This window comes from Balaenoptera acutorostrata, chromosome 17 (assembly GCF_949987535.1).
Source record: "Balaenoptera acutorostrata chromosome 17, mBalAcu1.1, whole genome shotgun sequence".
NCBI classification, from domain to species: Eukaryota; Metazoa; Chordata; class Mammalia; order Artiodactyla; family Balaenopteridae; genus Balaenoptera; species Balaenoptera acutorostrata.
The window spans coordinates 30,939,143-30,957,103 of NC_080080.1; the positions used below are offsets into that span (position 1 = coordinate 30,939,143).

The window sequence follows — 17,961 nt, forward strand, 5'->3', positions numbered from 1 at the left end:
ACATGGATATAAGTGACATTTAATTTTCTCTTCTAGAACCAATGTGATTTGTTCAAAGTATGCATAAAATTACTCTTCTTAAGTTAACTATATTGCAATGGATACTTTCTGTCTTACAACTTATGCTTCTAACCATCAATGCATTAAAAAAAAGATACCTGTCCAGTAACAACTGCACGGGAGAATAACTTATTTAACTGAACAAGTTCGTTGGGCGTTGTATCAAATTTCAGGGCTATACTATTCAAAGAATCCCTTGATTCAACCTGTTTAAGAGAAAAAAAAAAATTAATCTGTTAAAACAGAAAAACTAAACGATGAGGTTTAATGATCATTAATATGTCTATGGACCAATTTTACATTTGACTAATAAGTGGTATTTCCATCTTTAGAGATAGGATAACTTGACAAATTTTGTGCTTGTTAGCAACTGATCTCAACCTATTATGATACAGAGTATATGCTTTATCATAATACATCACAATTACATGTAGGCCTCTACTTCAAGCAATTTCAAAATACAAAATATAATTTCCAAAACACAAACAAGTGATTTTTATTTTACAAAGATTTTAAAACAATATAGTTTGTACAACATATATAACTTCTAGAAACTAATTTTACGTTAGCAAAGTATGCCTGTATTAAAACTTAAAGTGCTGTTTCTAATGATCTTTACATAATCTGCCATTTAAATGGATAAATTAGAAAATATATTTGAACCAAAGCTGAGGAATATGTTTTTGAATCAGTATATATTAATGATCATATTTATAGAAATCTTAAATCATGGGATTTAATTGTCAATTATCCTGAAAGAAAAAGTCATTTGATCAGTCAACGTGTTCCTTTAGAGTTCTCTATACATAAAGCATTATGAGAGCTCTGTAGAGAATGATGAACTCCAACGAAGTGGTTTTAGTGCATAAGGTATTTACAATCTAGTTAGAAAATAAGAAAGACAAAAAAGGTTATATAAAAGATGAAGAGCAATTTAAGTGAAATAACAAATGCAACAGAAGCTCTGAGCAGACAGAGCAACATATTTGCTCCAAATTGTCCAAGAAAGACTTTATGGAAAAGATTTAAAGCTATCTTGAAGAAGGGGTAGGAATTTGAGAAGTAGAGAGAAGGGAAGAACATTCAAAGTGAAGAGAATAGAACTGACATATCAGGAGACAGAAAAGAACAAAACACATTTGTGGGATACTATCTCTTCCTCCTAAACCATCCAGGGTACACTCATGAATTTAGGATTTTAGGAAGGTAAGTCGAGCCAAATCTCAAAAAAGGATGAGATTGAAAGGGCATTTTGTATTAGACTGTAAAAGACTTCGAAAATCAGGAAAAGTAGATATGTATGTGGGGGTAAAAAAAAAAAAACACCAATAAATATATATTTTTTCTTTAATGGTTTTGTAAAACCAAATTGATGCCAAAGACACCGACTAATAATCTAGCTCTGCTCTCTTCTCCCATGCAAACTTTCTCATCTATGAAATGAGATGGTATGTCACCTACCTTATTGAGATAATGGATGTAAAAGCTCTCTATAAACCAATTTTACTTTGCAGAAACATCTGGAAGTTTACAAATTTCATATTAATTAACACACATTTCATCTTCACAGTGATCCTATCAGTTGTGGTAATGAAAGTAATAAAAACACCAATATGAAGCAAGGAAGTTACATGTCCGAGTGGCATCTTAGATTAGTGGCTACAGGTCTATGATTAATGAGACAAGAGAATGGATGCAGAAAAACCAATGTAATACTAAAGCAGCAGATCATCTTTAAGGTAATACAAATGTAAAGAAAGAGATAACGGTATAAGATTTTCAGGTAAGACTCAAAAGAAAACAGGAATGGATTGAATGAGGTTGTAATACAGCAGTAGTTGTACTGTGTCAGAGGTGCAAACATTAATGATCAACTGATGCTAAAAAATTCCAACCTGGATGAACAACAGATTGAAGGAAAATGGAAACAAGAAAATAAAGCATTGGGCAATGATGAAGAAAAAATTGGTAAAAGGTTTGCTATAATTTGTTAAATATGAAGTGGTGGTAGGAAATGTAAGCATCTAGAAAGGTAGAAATAGAAAAAAGTTTGGGTCTTACTTCATATAGTAAAGTTCTTAAGCTCTCCAAGTTGCAGAATGTAAATGGGAAAGTGAAAAGATACAAGGAACCACTCACATTTGGAATCAACAAGAGCAGAACAACCAGTGAAAGAGGTGTAAGATACAGTCAAAATGTTAGCAAGAACAGGGCAATGAAGCATAATGATAGCAAAATGTAGTACAATTAGTTTCAAGAACAAATTGAGAAAGGAGAGTATATAATCAAAGAAATAATGGCTGATAATTTTCCAGAATTTATGAATGGCATGATTCCTTAGAGTGAAGAAACACAATAAGTAAGATAAAAATTTGTCTGAAGCTAGATTTATCACAGTGGCACTACAGAACTGTAAGGACAAGAAGGAAACTTCAAAAAACAATCTAAAAAAAGAAGACTGCCTAGAAATGAACAAAAATAAAAAGGCAACAGAAGGGCATAAGATGATAGATAACTACATTCAAAGTGTTGACAGAAAATAACTGTTAACCTAATAATCTATAGGCAGCTCAACTACCAGGAATGAGGGTGCAATGAAGACTTTTCAGACACTGCCTGATTATCCATTCACAGATCCTCACTGAAAGATACATTAAAGAACACTGAGAAGGAAAGTAAAACCAGAAAGAAGGAACAGGGAGTGTTATGCAACAACAAAGAAAAAGCCACCAGGTTTAATAATTAGAAAATCATTAGTGACCTTGGACAAGGCTTTCGATAGAATGGTACAGGGATATTAAATTAACTAGGAAGAAAATGGTTATGTATAGCATTTTCAAGGTCTACTTGATCCTGCTGAAAATAATTTTATAGTTAAAAACTGTGCGTGTATGTGCATATGTGCATATATAAACACATACGTAATATATATATATGATTTTAACTTTAAAGCTACCTAAGGTACAATGACTAATTTATACTATATTTAGGTTAAATATTTACATTAAATCATCTCTAGATTACTTATAATACCTAATACAATGTATGTAAATAGTGGCCAGTACGGGAAATTCAAGTTTTGCTTTTTGGAACTTTCTGGAATGTTTTTCCCCCCAATATTTCCATCCATGGTTGGCTGAATCCGTTGATGCAGAACCCAAGGATACAAATGGCCAAGTTTCAATGAACCTTTGCCCAAAATAATGGTTCTTAATTTAAATTTAAATTTGCTACCGATAACACAAGTTTTATTGAATTACAAGAAAAAAATTGGTAAACTCCTGAATTCAAAACCAACTAAATTTTTGTAATTCTTCAAAACCACAGGATTACATATGTACATAACATCTTATGCCTCATGCCTACAGTCTTATGTCTTAATAAACGCTGATGAATACATCAAACTACATTACTCAATATTTTACTGTCTGAATTTATATTCTCAATTTCTCAATCATGCAGAGAAGGTACAAGCACACTCAAGTTTATAATATGTTTAAGAGGAGATTCTTTTGATAGTAGTAAATATAATTCTACCCTAAATTATCTGGTTTCAAACCTTTTTAAAATACTTAAAATCTCAAATTGTCAATTATACAGTATATGAAAATAAAGTATAACTCAAGGCTTTGATAATTTGTTCAATTTTTAGAATTTATGAAAAATAATCAAGACTCAAACCAAGATTGGAAGGCTTCATGATGACACAAATGTACAAATTGTTTCAACTTGCTATTTTCTTCTTAATACAGTTACAATAACATATTAGAAAAACACAAAATTAAGCTCAGTTAAAATAACAGCTTTTTAACATGTTATAATTAACTAACAACATTTACATTCAATCAAAGAAGCAGCACACCACAGACTAAAGTAGATTTCTCACTTCAGTTTTCCATAGTAACCAGAAATACGAAAAGCTGACGGCAAGGAAATTTGAGGGTCATTTCAAGAACATAGAAACTAAGCTAAAAATCAGTGCAAATAATCTAATGTGAGAGGTTATTCTGGAAAATTAATATCAACTTGTTTTTTCCGTATTCTATCTGCCATTTTCATTATCGTTAGCGCTGCTGGGAATATAATGAAGATCACATTTCTAAAAAAGTAAATATTTCCCTAAAAGTCTAACCTAATAAAAAATTATTGTACCACAGGAATTTTAACTCCAAGTAAATTATCATTTTGTTAAATTTGTTAGAATAATTATCTTTATATCACACTTAATAAAATTTTTCTTTAAGGAAAAAAAAATCCTAAAATACAGTTAAGAACTGAAGTATCATTATTATTAGTAAAACAGTTATCGAAAGTGGTGTACAGATTTTTAAAATACGGCAATTAGGAACCTTTGTCTTATTTACAGCATAAACAAAGAATGTCTCAAATAAGACTATCACAAAGAGAAATCAGCTTTTTCAAAACAAATAACTTACAGTATATTCAGTAGTCCCTTTGGGTTTCTGAAAAGACATTCTTCTCCCATCTTTCTTGTCTAGGGTCTTCTTTTGGCCAGTGTCTGAAAAAAAAAAAATGATGCAAAACTCTATTAAATTCATTTTCCTTTCACAGTAATGTCAAGGACTGCTAAATAGAGCTCACTGGGCAGATATCTACTGGATTCACCAGTAATACAGCTTGCTACTTAAGATTCTCTACTCTAAAATACAACCGAGTATTCAAAATAAGTAAATGTACTTCCTTCCTGCTTGCTTTACGAACTGACCAGTATGAAACACTATAATAACTGGAAGTCAATTCAAAACCTAAGTAACTGTCAGCTGAAAGGAAGGTATTAAAAAGTAAATTAAGGGCCATATCTTTCAACATATCTAACCTGATTATAATAAAGATATATTTGAAGATTATTATTATTATTAACCAAACCAAGTCTGAAATATGTAACATTAATCTTCACAGAAGAAAATGTCTCTACTTCTACAATCATAGTAAAAGACAGTCGTCTCTATGGAATTGTATTAAATTACTGAATTCCTTACATATACCATGAAGTAGATTAAGATACTCTTTCATATATAAACATACTTTTATGCACTTCATTTCAGATAGAGTGCCACCTATTTTTCACTTGCTTATCAAGACATTTCACTTGAACACATCATTACCACCAAGTTTATGGTATCTGTTTTAGTTCAAATTTTGCATTAATGTTAATCTTCTCATCTATACTTCATGTGACAAAGACTGCACTGAACTTATAAAATACCACTCCTACCTAAACAATTTTAAATAAAATCAATCTCTAAAAAACTAATAAAAAACTCAAAACTGAGTAAGATAGTAAACATAGCAAAATGCTATACTCACACTCAATTTTTACAAGATTAAAACAGTAATTTTCAAAGAAAAATTAGTTCTACCTAAGCCTAAAGAATCTAGAAAATATCTACTTCATTGTTCTCCACCTATCCAATCTTAATTGACATTTTGACCATACTAGAGTTTGTTTATATGTATCTAATTAGCTCAGTTGGGTGAATGGTTCTAATGAAGCATTAACAATAACAAAAATAATATTAATAATCAAGTCTGAATCCGAAAGAGGTCAGTTAGCTCTGCAATACTTAAAAAGGCTGTCCTAAAACCTTCCTGATCACCCAGGCTAAGCCAGATCTCTGTTATTAGTCACAGAGCATCTTTGTCTCCTTCACAGCATCTGGCACAGTTTAAAGTTTCTTTTTACATCTCTCCCACTAAACTGTAACCTGTAAAACACCGGGCTTGCTTTGTTCACAACGACTTCTCAGTGCCTAACAAAGAGCCTGACACAAGGCAAGCATCACATTTGAATGAACTAATGTTTTGAAGCTACAACTTGAACTGTACCTAGAACTGCCACAATTCTTATAGTCATTTTTTTTTTTAAAGAAAAGTGGACAAAGGAAAAAAATATATATATACCGTCTGGCTGTAGAAAAACAGGCATTTTTCTAAAGGTATGGTGAGAATGCAAAATGGTACAATTCTTAGGAAAAGACAATATTTTTGCTTATCACTATATTCTAATTTTTTCTCCAATGAACAGCATATATGTGAATTTGATTTTTTGTGATAAAACATTAAAACTATTTTTAAATAAATTTTAAAAATTAATTTATTTCTGCTATTTCATAAACAGCAGGAGTCAAAAACACTTTCCTCATTTTGCAATTTAAAAGCAATGCAAAATACAATTACAGATTACTTTTAACTAGTAATATATATCCCTTCTTAATTGATTTCAGGAGTAAACATTAGTCTACACTTATTTGTCTAACAGTAGTTTTTCAATCCGTTAAAGAGTTCATTAAACATTTAATCACAATTAAGTTTGCAACTGCACTACCATTTTCAAAAGTTTGCCATGGAGTGCAGTTCAGAGGAAAGAAACTAATATACCAGTTTTCTGCAGTTTAAAGTTTCAAACAAATTGAAAGCATTCACTTTAATAATTTAAAATTGTAAAATAGATTGTAATAATATTATAAAAATAGTTCTAAAATTATTTTAATAACCAATATTAAAACATGTATTCACAAATATAAGTACCAGAGTACAATGAAATACACTGATCATTCTTTTCTATCAATATGAAAATATAATCACAATACTTGAGAGTTGAAAGTGATCACAGTTGTTACCTAGTCCAGTCTCTTACTTGGTAACTTTATAATACCCTTTCTTACATGGTAACTTAATAATACCCTTTTAAAGACAGTTGCCAGCAAACGTGAATCTAGATTGGGAGTATGGAAAGGAGAGGTCCTATTTTTCTTCTTTACAAAAATTATCACAGTTTACGGGCTTCCCTGGTGGCGCAGTGGTTGAGAATCTGCCTGCTAATGCAGGGGACACGGGTTCGAGCCCTGGTCTGGGAAGATCCCACATGCCACGGAGCAGCTGGGCCCGTGAGCCACAACTACTGAGCCTGCGCGTCTGGAGCCTGTGCCCCGCAACGGGAGGGGCCGCGATAGTGAGAGGCCCGCGCACCGCGATGAAGAGCGGTCCCTGCACCACGATGAAGAGTGGCCCCCACTTGCCGTAACTAGAGAAAGCCCTCGCACAAACCGAAGACCCAACACAGCCAAAAAAAAATAAAGAAAGAAAGAAAGAAATAAAAATAAAAGTAGCTATAAAATTTAAAAAAAAAATTATCACAGTTTAGAAATGCATAGATATTTGTCATTTGACAATCAAAATAATAGTTAACATTTACCAAGTGCCTAGCATATTCCAGGCACTGTTCTAAGGACTTTATATTTACTTATTGTCTTACCTAATTCATCAACCTTATAAAGTGGGTATCATTATTATCCCCATTTTACAACTGAGAAAACCAAGGCACAATTTTGGTTATCAAAATGAAGGAGTATTACTGGCATTTAATGGGTATAGGCCGTGGATACTGCTAAACATTGTGTGCTAAACAATGCACGCAACAGTCTCCCCAAAAAAGAACAATGTCACAAAATGTCAACACTGCTGAGGCTGAGAAACAATGCTATATACCCAGCACCTAATACAGTAGTAAACATGACATATGGTAGGTGTTCAATAAATATCTGATAAATAAATGAATACATATGACTTTCCCTGAGATATAATTATCTGGTATAGTGGAAATAGCAGGGAGTTAGATTTTACTCCATCATTACCGGAAGCAAAAACTTAATATATGTAATCTAAAAAAAGAAATTCCTATCTAGACTGCATCCTACAAGTTTTGATACACTGTATTTTAATAATTCCATCCAAAATATTTTACGGCTTCTACCCTAATTTCTTCTTTTGCTATTTAGAGAATATTGTTTAATTTGCCAATCTATGAAAATTTAAAATTTTTATCTTTTGGTTACTGATTTCTAGCTTAATTGTACTGTGGTGAAAGAAAATACTCTTAAATAGTTAAAACCTATAAAATTCGTTGAAACTTGCTCTATAATCACATATAAATTTAGTAAATGCTCCATACGTGCTTGAAAAGAATGTGTATTCTGTACTGTAGGGTAGTGTTATATGCGTGTTTGTGTGTATGTGTGGATATGCATACATACACACACACACTCCTATCTCCACATCCATGAGATTAAGTTTGCTGATTGTGTTGTTTAAATGTTCTACATCCATATTGGTTTGCTTCTGCATGCTTATTCTTTAAATTACTGATAGAGACTGTTAAAATCTCCCACTATGATTGTGGGTTATTCAGGTCCTCCTAAGTCTCCTTACTTTGCTTTCTATATTTTGAGACCGTGATATTAGGTTCATACAAATGAAGAACCAAACACCTACTAATTGTTTTAGATTACATCTTCCCGGTATACTGAAACTTTTCTTACAATATTTTTTGCCTTAAAGTTTGACATACTCTTTAACTATTATGTTAGTGGTCATCCCATAGGTTACAGCCTAAATTACTAATTTTTCACTATCTAATATTAACTAGCACTTTTATCATCTTTCTGGATAATGTAAGGATGTTAAAAACTATGTGCCTTTACCAAGACTTATATGCAATTGTTATTACATACTTTAATTACATGTATGTGTATTTAAAAACACTGTAAGACATTATTATTCTTCTAGACAGTCAACATTCATTTAGTTTTGCCCTCGTATTTACCATTTTAATTGCATCTCTGGGTAATTTCACAGGGGATGGATTCTAAGCTGGTAGGTATTTTCCCCTGCCATTTAGTTTCCACTGTTTCTGTTGAGAAATCAACTGTCAATCTTATCGCTACATCATTGACTACTTGTTCTGACTGCTTTTAAGATTTTTCATCTTTAGTGAGATTTGTATTGATTCCACTAGGGGCCTGTAAGGATGCCTGAATCTGTGAATTAAAGTATTTCATCAGTCTTGGAGTTTTCAGCCATTCTCTCATTAAATAATACTTTTGCCCCCCTTCTCTCCTTTCATTTGGGGACTCAAATATACACACGTTAGAACTTCTAATTAAAACTTTTTTTTCTTTTTTGGCTGTGTTGGGTCTTCATTGCTGGGCATGGGTTTTCTCTAGTTGTGGCAAGCAGGGGCTACTCTTCGTTGTGGTGCGCAGGCTTCTCACTGAGGTGGCTTCTCTTGTTGTGGAGTGACATGTAGGCTCAGTAGCAGCAGCACGCGGGCCCTAGAGCAACCGGGCTTCAGTAATTGCGGCACATGAGCTCAGTAGCTGCAGTGCATGGGCTCTAGGGCGCGCGGACTTCAGTAGTTGTGGTGTGCAGGCTTAGCAGTTGTGATGCGTGGGCTCAGTAGTTGTGGCTCATGGGCTCTAGAGCGGAGGCTCAGTAGTTGCGGCGCACGGGCTTAGTTGCTCCGTGGCATGTGGGATCTTCCCGGACAGGGATTGAACCCATGTCCCCTGCACTGGCAGGCAGATTCTTAACCACTGTGCCACCAGGGAAGTCCCAAGAACTTCTAATTATATTTTGTATTAAGCTTACCCCCTCCTTTATTTTCCACTTTTTTGTCCCTCTCTCTTTATTCTGGATATTTTCTTCTGACCTATCTTTCAATTCACTAATTCTCTCTTCTGTGGTGGCTAATTTGCTGTTAAATTCATCCACAAAGATCCTAATTAAGACCTTTAGATTTTGTTAATCTAAAAAATTAATTACATTTTTCAATTCTAGAATATCCATTTTTCTTTTTTATAGTTTGTCCCTCTACAAAACTCTCAGTTAGCTCAAAATTCTCAACACAGCTATTTCAAATCTGATAACTACAAGATACAGAGTTCCTGTGGGTCTGTTTCTATTTTCTTGTTTTTTCTGCTATCTTGTCAGGTGCCTAATTATATTTTATATACTAGATACTAAATTTGAAAAATGGTCTATAGACAGAATTTGACACAAAGAAAGCTGTATTTCTCCAGGAAAGATGTTTGCTTCTGCCAAATACTTGAGGACACTAGCAATACCAGATCTTATTAATGCAGTTACAGGAATGATAATTTAAAGCTGAGCTACCATCCTATGAGAGCCTAGCCACTTCAGTTTTTCTGTATCCTAAGGTACAGCATTTTGGGGTCCTAAGTGAGAGGAGTTCACCCCTCTCCTGTGGTGGGTCTTGTACTCTGTCCCTGTCTCCTTATACCCAACAGGCTACCAAAAGCACCTCTTAATCTCTCAGCTGTTGCTTCTGGAATCAACACAACCCCCAGGGAAAAAAAGCAATCCCAAATTGGAGCTGCTCCTCCTTGGGCCTCTGTCAGCACTCAGATCCTAATCTAGTCATATCAGTTAGCATTCTAATACCCACAATAAAATTTGTTTTGTTTCCACTCAGCTATTTATTTATAATTGAAGTATAGTTGATTTACAATATTGTGTTAGTTTCTGATATACAGCAAAGTGATTTAGTTATACATATATATACATATTCATTTTCATATTCTTTTCCATTGTGGTTTATAACAGGATATTGAATATAGTTCCCTGTGCTATATAGTAGGACCTTGTTTATCTATTTTATATATAGTAGTTTATTTCTGCTAATCCCGAACTCCTAATTTGTCCCTCCCCCACCTCCCTTACCCTTTGGTAACCGTAAGTTTGTTTTCTAAGCCTATGAGTCTGCCTCTGTTTTGTATATAAGTTCATTTGTATCATATTTTAGATTCCACATATAAGTAATATCATATGGTATTTGTCTTTCTCTTTCTGACTTACTTCACTTAGTATCATAATCTGTAGGTCCATCCAAGTTGCTGCAAATGGCATTATTTCATTCTTTTTTATGGCTGAGTAGTATTTTATTGGGCATATATACCACATCCTCTTTATCCATTCATCTGTTGATAGGCATTTAGGTTGCTTCCATGTCTTGGCTATTGTAAATAGTGCTGCTGTGAACACTGAGGCGCATGTATCTTTCGAAATTAGAATTTTCACCAGATATATGCCCAGGAGTCAGACTGCTGAATCATACGACAACTCTATTTTTAGTTTACTAAGGAAATTTCACATGGTTTTCCACAGTGGCTGCACCAATTTACATTCCCACCAACAGCGTAGGAGAGTTCCCTTTTCTCCACATCCTCTCCAGGATTTGTTACTTGTAGACTTTTTAATGACTGGCCCAGCTTTTTAAATTGTTCTCAACAGGACAGTCTGAATTACCTAGCTTGCTATTACCAGATGGAGAAGTTCCAAAAGATTTTTAAGTAGAGAAATGAGAAAGCAGTATCAGACTTTAAATTAAAAGTCATGTTGGTAATAGAACGGGAAAGGCAAACTGGAAGAAGAAAGCAAGGCTGAAAACCAACAATGAAAACTGTATGAGGTTTTAATATACGAAAAGACACCTAGTATAACTGAATATGGTAATTTTGGTAGTAGCTACTGATAAAAAGTTTGATGATTTAAAAATATTGACATAGACCTTCAAGATGGCGGAAGAGTAAGACGTGGTGATTACCTTCCTCCGCACAAAAACATCAGAAATACATCTACATGTGGAGCAACGCCTACAGAACACCTACTGAATGCTGGCAGAAGACCTCAGACTTCCCAAAAGGAAAGAAACTTGCACGTACCTGGAAAGGGCAAAAAAAAACAAAAACAAAAACAGAGACAAAAGAATAGGGACAGGACCTGCATCTCGGGGAGGGAGCTGTGAAGGAGGAAAAGTTTCCACACACTAGGAAGCCTCTTCACTGGCGGAGATGGGGTGTGGCGGGGGGGGGAAGCTTCGGAGCCATGGAGGAGAGCACAGCAACAGGGGTGCAGAGGGCAAAGCAAAGAGATTAACGCACAAAGGATCAGTGACAACCAGCACTCACCAGCCCAAGAGGCTTGTCTGCTCACCCGCCGGGGTGGGCGGGGGCTGGGAGCTGAGGCTCAGGCTTCGGAGGGAGGATCCCAGGGAGAGGACTGGGGTTGGCTGCGTGAACACAGCCTGAAGGGGGCTAGTGCGCCACAGCTAGCTGGGAGGGAGTCTGGGAAAAAGTCTGGACCTGCCTAAGAGGCAAGAGACCATTGTTTCGGGGTGCACAGGAGAGGGGATTCAGAGCACCACTTAAACGAGCTCCAGAGACCGGCACAAGCCGCGGCTATCAGCGCGGACACCAGAGACGGGCATGAAACACTAAGGCTGCTGCTGCCGCCACCAAGAAGCCTGTGTGCAAGCACAGGTCACTATCCACACCTCCCCTCCTGGGAGCCTGTGCAGCCCGCCACTGCCAGGGTCCCGTGATCCAGGGACAACTTCCCTGGGAGAACACACGGCGCACCTCAGGCTGGTGCAACGTCATGCCGGCCTCTGACACCGCAGGCTCGCCCCGCACTCCGTACCCCTCCCTCTCCCCAGCCTGAGTGAGCCAGAGCCCCTTAATCAGCTGCTACTTTAACCCCATCCGGTCTGAGTGAAGAACAGACACCCTCAGGCAACCTACACGCAGAGGCAGGGCCAAATCCAAAGCTGGACCCCAGGAGCTGTGCAAACAAAGAAGAGAAAGAGAAATCTTTCTATGCAGCCTCAGGAGCAGCAAATTAAATCTCCACAATCAACTTGATGTACCCTGTATACCTGAATAGACAATGAATCATCCCAAAATTGAGGCGGTGGACTTTGGAAGCAACGATATATATATTTTTTTCCTTTTTCTCTTTTTGTGAGTGTAGATGTGTATGCTTCTTTGTGTGATTCTGTCTGTATAGCTTTGCTTTTACCATCTGTCCTAGCGTTCTGTCTGTCCGTTTTTTTGTTTTTTTTTTAGTATAGTTTTTAGCTCTTGTTCTTATTGGTGGATTTGTTTTTTGGTTTGGTTGCTCTCTTCTTTCTTTTTTTTTCTTTTTTTTTATTACATTTTAATTTTTTTATTTTTAATAACTATTTTATATTTTTTATTTGAATAACTTTTTCTTTTCTCTTTCTTTCTTTTTCTCTCTCTCTCCCCCTCCTTTTTCTTCTGAGCCATGTGGCTGATAGGGTCTTGGTGCTGCAGCTGGGTGTCAGGCCTGTGCCTCTGAGGTGGGAGAGCTGAGTTCAGGACACTGGTCCACCAGAGACCTCCTGGCTCCACATAATATCAAATGATGAAAGCTCTCCCAGAGATCTCCATCTCAACGTGAAGACCCAGCTCCACTCAACGACCAGCAAGCTACAGTGCTGGACACCCTATGCCAAACAACTAGCAAGACAGGAACACAACTCCACCAATTAGAAGAGAAGCTGCCTAAAATCGTAACAAATTCGCAGACACCCCGAAACACACCACCAGATGCAGTCCTGCCCACCAGAAAGACAAGATCCAGCCTCACCCACTTGAACACAGGCACAAGTCCCCTCCAGCAGAAAGGCTACACAAGCTACTGAACCAACCTTACCCACTGGGGGCAGACACCAAAAATAACGGCAACTACAAACCTGCAGGCTGCAAAAAGGAGACCCCAAACACAGTTAAGTTAAGCAAAATGAGAAGACAGAGAAACACACAGCAGATGAAGGAGCAAGGTAAAAACCCACCAGACCAAACAAATGAAGAGGAAATAGGCAGTCTACCTGAAAAAGAATTAAGCATAAGGATAGTAAAGATGATCCAAAATCTTGGAAATAGAATGGAGAAAATACAAGAAACGCTGAACAAGTACCTAGAAGAACTAAAGAGCAGACAAACAATGATGAACCACACAATAAATGAAATTAAAAGTTCTCTAGAAGGAATCAATAGCAGAACAACTGAGGCAGAACGGAAAAGTGAACTGGAAGATAAAATAATGGAAATAACTACTGCAGAGCAGAATAAACAAAAAAGAAAAGAATTGAGCACAGTCTCAGACACCTCTGGGACAATGTTAAACGCACCAACATTCGAATTATAGTGGTCCCAGAAGAAGAAGAGAAAAAGAAAGGGACTGAGAAAATATCTGAAGAGATTACAGTTGAAAGCTTCCCTAACATAGGAAAGGAAATAGTCAATCAAGTCCAGGAAGCACAGAGAGTCCCATACAGGATAAATCCAAGGAGAAACACACCAAGACACATACTAATCTATCAAAAATTAAATACAAAGAACAAATATTAAAAGCAACAAAGGAAAAACAACAAATAACATACAAGGGAATCCCCATAAGGTTAACAGCTGATCTTTCAGCAGAAACTCTACAAGCCAGAAGGGAGTGGCAGGACGTATTTAAAGTGATGAAAGGGAAAAACCTACAACCAAGATTACTCTACCCAGCAAGGATCTCACTCAGATTTGATGGAGAAATTAAAACCTTTACAGACAAGCACAAGCTAAGAGAATTCAACACCACCAAACCAGCTCTACAACAAATGCTAAAGCAACTTCTCTCGGCAGGAAACACAAGAGAAGGAAAAGACCTACAATAACAAACCCAAAACAATTAAGAAAATGGTAATAGGAACATACGTATCGATAACTACCTTAAATGTAAATGGATTAAATGTTCCAACCCAAAGACATAGACTGGCTGAACGGATATAAAAACAAGACCCATATATATGCTGTCTACAAGAGACCCACTTCAGACCTAGGGACACATACAGACTGAAAGTGAGGGGATGGAAAAAGATATTCCATGCAAATGGCAATCAGAAGAAAGCTGGAGTAGCAATTCTCGTATCAGACAAAATCGACTTTAAAATAAAGACTATGACAAGAGACAAAGAAGGACACTACATAATGATCAAGGGATCAATCCAAGAAGAAGATATAACAATTGTAAATATTTATGCACCCAACATAGGAGCACCTCAAAACATAAGGCAAATGCTAACAGCCATAAAAGGGGAAATTGACAGTAACACAATCATAGTAGGGGACTTTACCACCCCACTTTCACCAATGGACAGATCATCCAAAATGAAAATAAATAAGGGAACACAAGCTTTAAATAATACATTAAATAAGATGGAACTTAACTGATAAAGGACATTCCATCCAAAATCAACAGAATACACTTTCTTCTCAAGTGCTCATGGAACATTCTCCAGGATAGATCACATCCTGGGTCAGAAATCAAGCCTTGGTAAATTTAAGAAAACAGAAATTGTATCAAGTATCTTTTCCGGCCACAACGCTATGAGACTAGATGTCAATTACAGGAAAAAAATCTGAAAAATACGAACACATGGAGCCTATACAATACATTACTTAATAACCAAGAGGTCACTGAAGAAATCAAAGAGGAAATCAAAAAATACCTAGAAACAAATGACAATGAAAACACGATGACCCAAAACCTATGGGATGCAGCAAAAGCAGTTCTAAGAGGGAAGTTTATAGCAATACAATCCTACCTCAAGACACAAGAAACATCTCACATAAACAACCTAACCTTACAGCTAAAGCAATTAGAGAAAGAAGAACAAAAAAACCCCCAAAGTTAGCAGAAGGAAAGAAATCATAAAGATCAGATCAGAAATATGTGAGAAAGAAATGAAGGAAACAGTAGCTAAGATCAATAAAACTAAAATCTGGTTCTTTGAGAAGATAAACAAAACTGATAAACCTTTAGCCAGACTCATCAAGAAAAAAAGGGAGAAGACTCAAATCAACAGAATTAGAAATGAAAAAGGAGAAGTAACAACTGACACTGCAGAAACACAAAGGATCATGAGAGATTACTACAAGCAACTCTATGCCAATAAAATGGACAACCTGCAAGAAATGGACAAATTCTTAGAAAGGTATAATCTTCCAAGACTGAACCAGGAAGGAATAGAAAACATAAACAGACCAATCACAAGCACTGAAATTGAGACTGTGATTAAAAATCTTCCAACAAACAAAAGCCCAGAACCAGATGGCTTCACAGGTGAGTTCTATCAAACATTTAGAGAAGAGCTAACACCTATCCTTCTCAAACTCTTCCAAAATATAGCAAAGGGAGGAACACTCCCAAACTCATTCTATGAGGCCACCATCACCCTGATACCAAAACCAAACAAAGATGTCACAAAGAAAGAAAACTACAGGCCAATTATCACTGATGAACATAGATGCAAAAATCCTCAACAAAATACTAGAAAACAGAATCCAACAGCACATTAAAAGGATTATACACCATGATCAAGTGGGGTTTATCCCAGGAATGCAAGAATTCCTCAGTATACACAATTCAATCAATGTAATACACCATATTAACAAATTGAAGGATAAAAACCATATGATCATCTCAACAGATGCAGAAAAAACTTCCGACAAAATTCAACACCCATTTATGATAAAAACCCTCCAGAAAGTAGGCATAGAGGGAACTTACCTCAACATAATAAAGGCCATATATGATAAACCCACAGTCAACATCATTCTCAATGGTGAAAAACTGAAATCATTTTCACTAAGATTAGGAACAAGACAAGGTTGCCCACTCTCACCACGATTATTCAACACAGTTTTGGAAATTCTAGCCACAGCAATCAGAGAAGAAAAAGAAATAAAAGGAATCCAAATTGGAAAAGAAGATGTAAAGCAGTCACTGTTTGCAGATGACACGATACTATACATAAAGAATCCTAAAGACTCTACCAGAAAACTCTAGAGCTAATCAACGAATTTGCTAAAGGAGAAGGATACAAAATTAATGCACAGAAATCTCTTGCATTCCTATATACTAATGATGAAAAATCAGAAAGAGAAATTAAGGAAACACTCCCATTTACCACTGCAACAAAAAGAATAAAATACCGAGGAATAAACCTACCTAAGGAAGCAAAGTACCTGTGTGCAGAAAACTATAAGACACTCATGAAAGAAAGTAAAGACAATACAAACAGATGGAGAGATATACCATGTTCTTGGATTGGAAGAATCCACATTGTGAAAATGACTAGGGTACCCAAAGCAATATCCAGATTCAATGCAATTCCTATCAAACTACCAATGGTATTTTTCACAGAACTAGAACAGAAAATTTCAGTTTGTAGGGAAACACAGAAGACCCCGAATAGCCAAAGCAATCTTGAGAAAGAAAAACAGAGCTGGAGGAATCAGGCTCCTGGACTTCAGACTATACTACAGAGTTACAGTAATCAAGACAGTATGTTACTGGCACAAAAACAGAAATATAGATCAATGGAACAGGATAGAAACCCCAGAGATAAGCCCAACACACACATGGTCACCTTATTTTTGATAAAGGAGGCAAGAATATACAATGGAGAAAAGACAGCCTCTTCAATAAGTGGTGCTGGGAAAACTGGACAGCTACATGTAAAAGAATGAAATTAGAACACTCCCTAACACCATACACAAAAATAAACTCAAAATGGATTAAAGACCTAAATGTAAGGCCAGACACTATAAAACTCACAGAGGAAAACATAGGCAGAACACTTTATGACATAAATCACAGCAAGATCCTTTTTGACCCACCAACTAGAGACATGGAAATAAAACCAAAAATAAACAAATGGGACCTAATGAAACTTAAAAGCTTTTGCACAGCAAGGAAAACAATAAAAAAGATGAAAAGACAGCCCTCAGAATGGGAGAAAATATTTGCAAATGAAGCAACTGACAAAGGATTAGTCTCCAAAATTTACAAACAGCTCATGCAACTCAATATCAAGAAAACAAACAACCCAATCCAAAAATGGGCAGAAGACTTAAATAGACATTTCTCCAAAGGAGATATACAGATGGCCAACAAACACATGAAAGGATGCTCAACATCACTAATCATTAGAGAAATGCAAAGCAAAACCACAATGAGGTATCACCTCACACCAGTCAGAATGGCCATCATCAAAAAATCTAGAAACAATAAATGCTGGAGAGAGTGTGGAGAAAAGGCAACCCTCTTGCACTGTTGGTGGGAATGTAAATTGATACAGCCACTATGGAGAACAGTATGGAGGTTCCTTAAAAAACTAAAAACAGAACTACCATAATACCCAGCAATCCCACTACTGGGCATATACCCTGAGAA

At 36.0% G+C, this 17,961-nt stretch overlaps 1 protein-coding gene across 10 annotated transcripts in view; it reads right to left on the reverse strand.

Annotated features, from left to right (window-relative positions):
• The window catches only part of OXR1 (oxidation resistance 1), a 458,270-nt gene that overhangs the window by 74,366 nt on the left and 365,943 nt on the right, over positions 1–17,961 (reverse strand). For all 10 annotated transcript variants that reach the window (XM_057531888.1, XM_057531886.1, XM_057531885.1 and 7 more), the window contains 2 exons: positions 4,497–4,579; positions 159–266 (listed from right to left, as the gene is read on the reverse strand). In XM_057531888.1, coding sequence (XP_057387871.1) covers positions 159–266; positions 4,497–4,579 — 191 coding nt within the window. The remainder of the gene's footprint in view (positions 1–158; positions 267–4,496; positions 4,580–17,961) is intronic.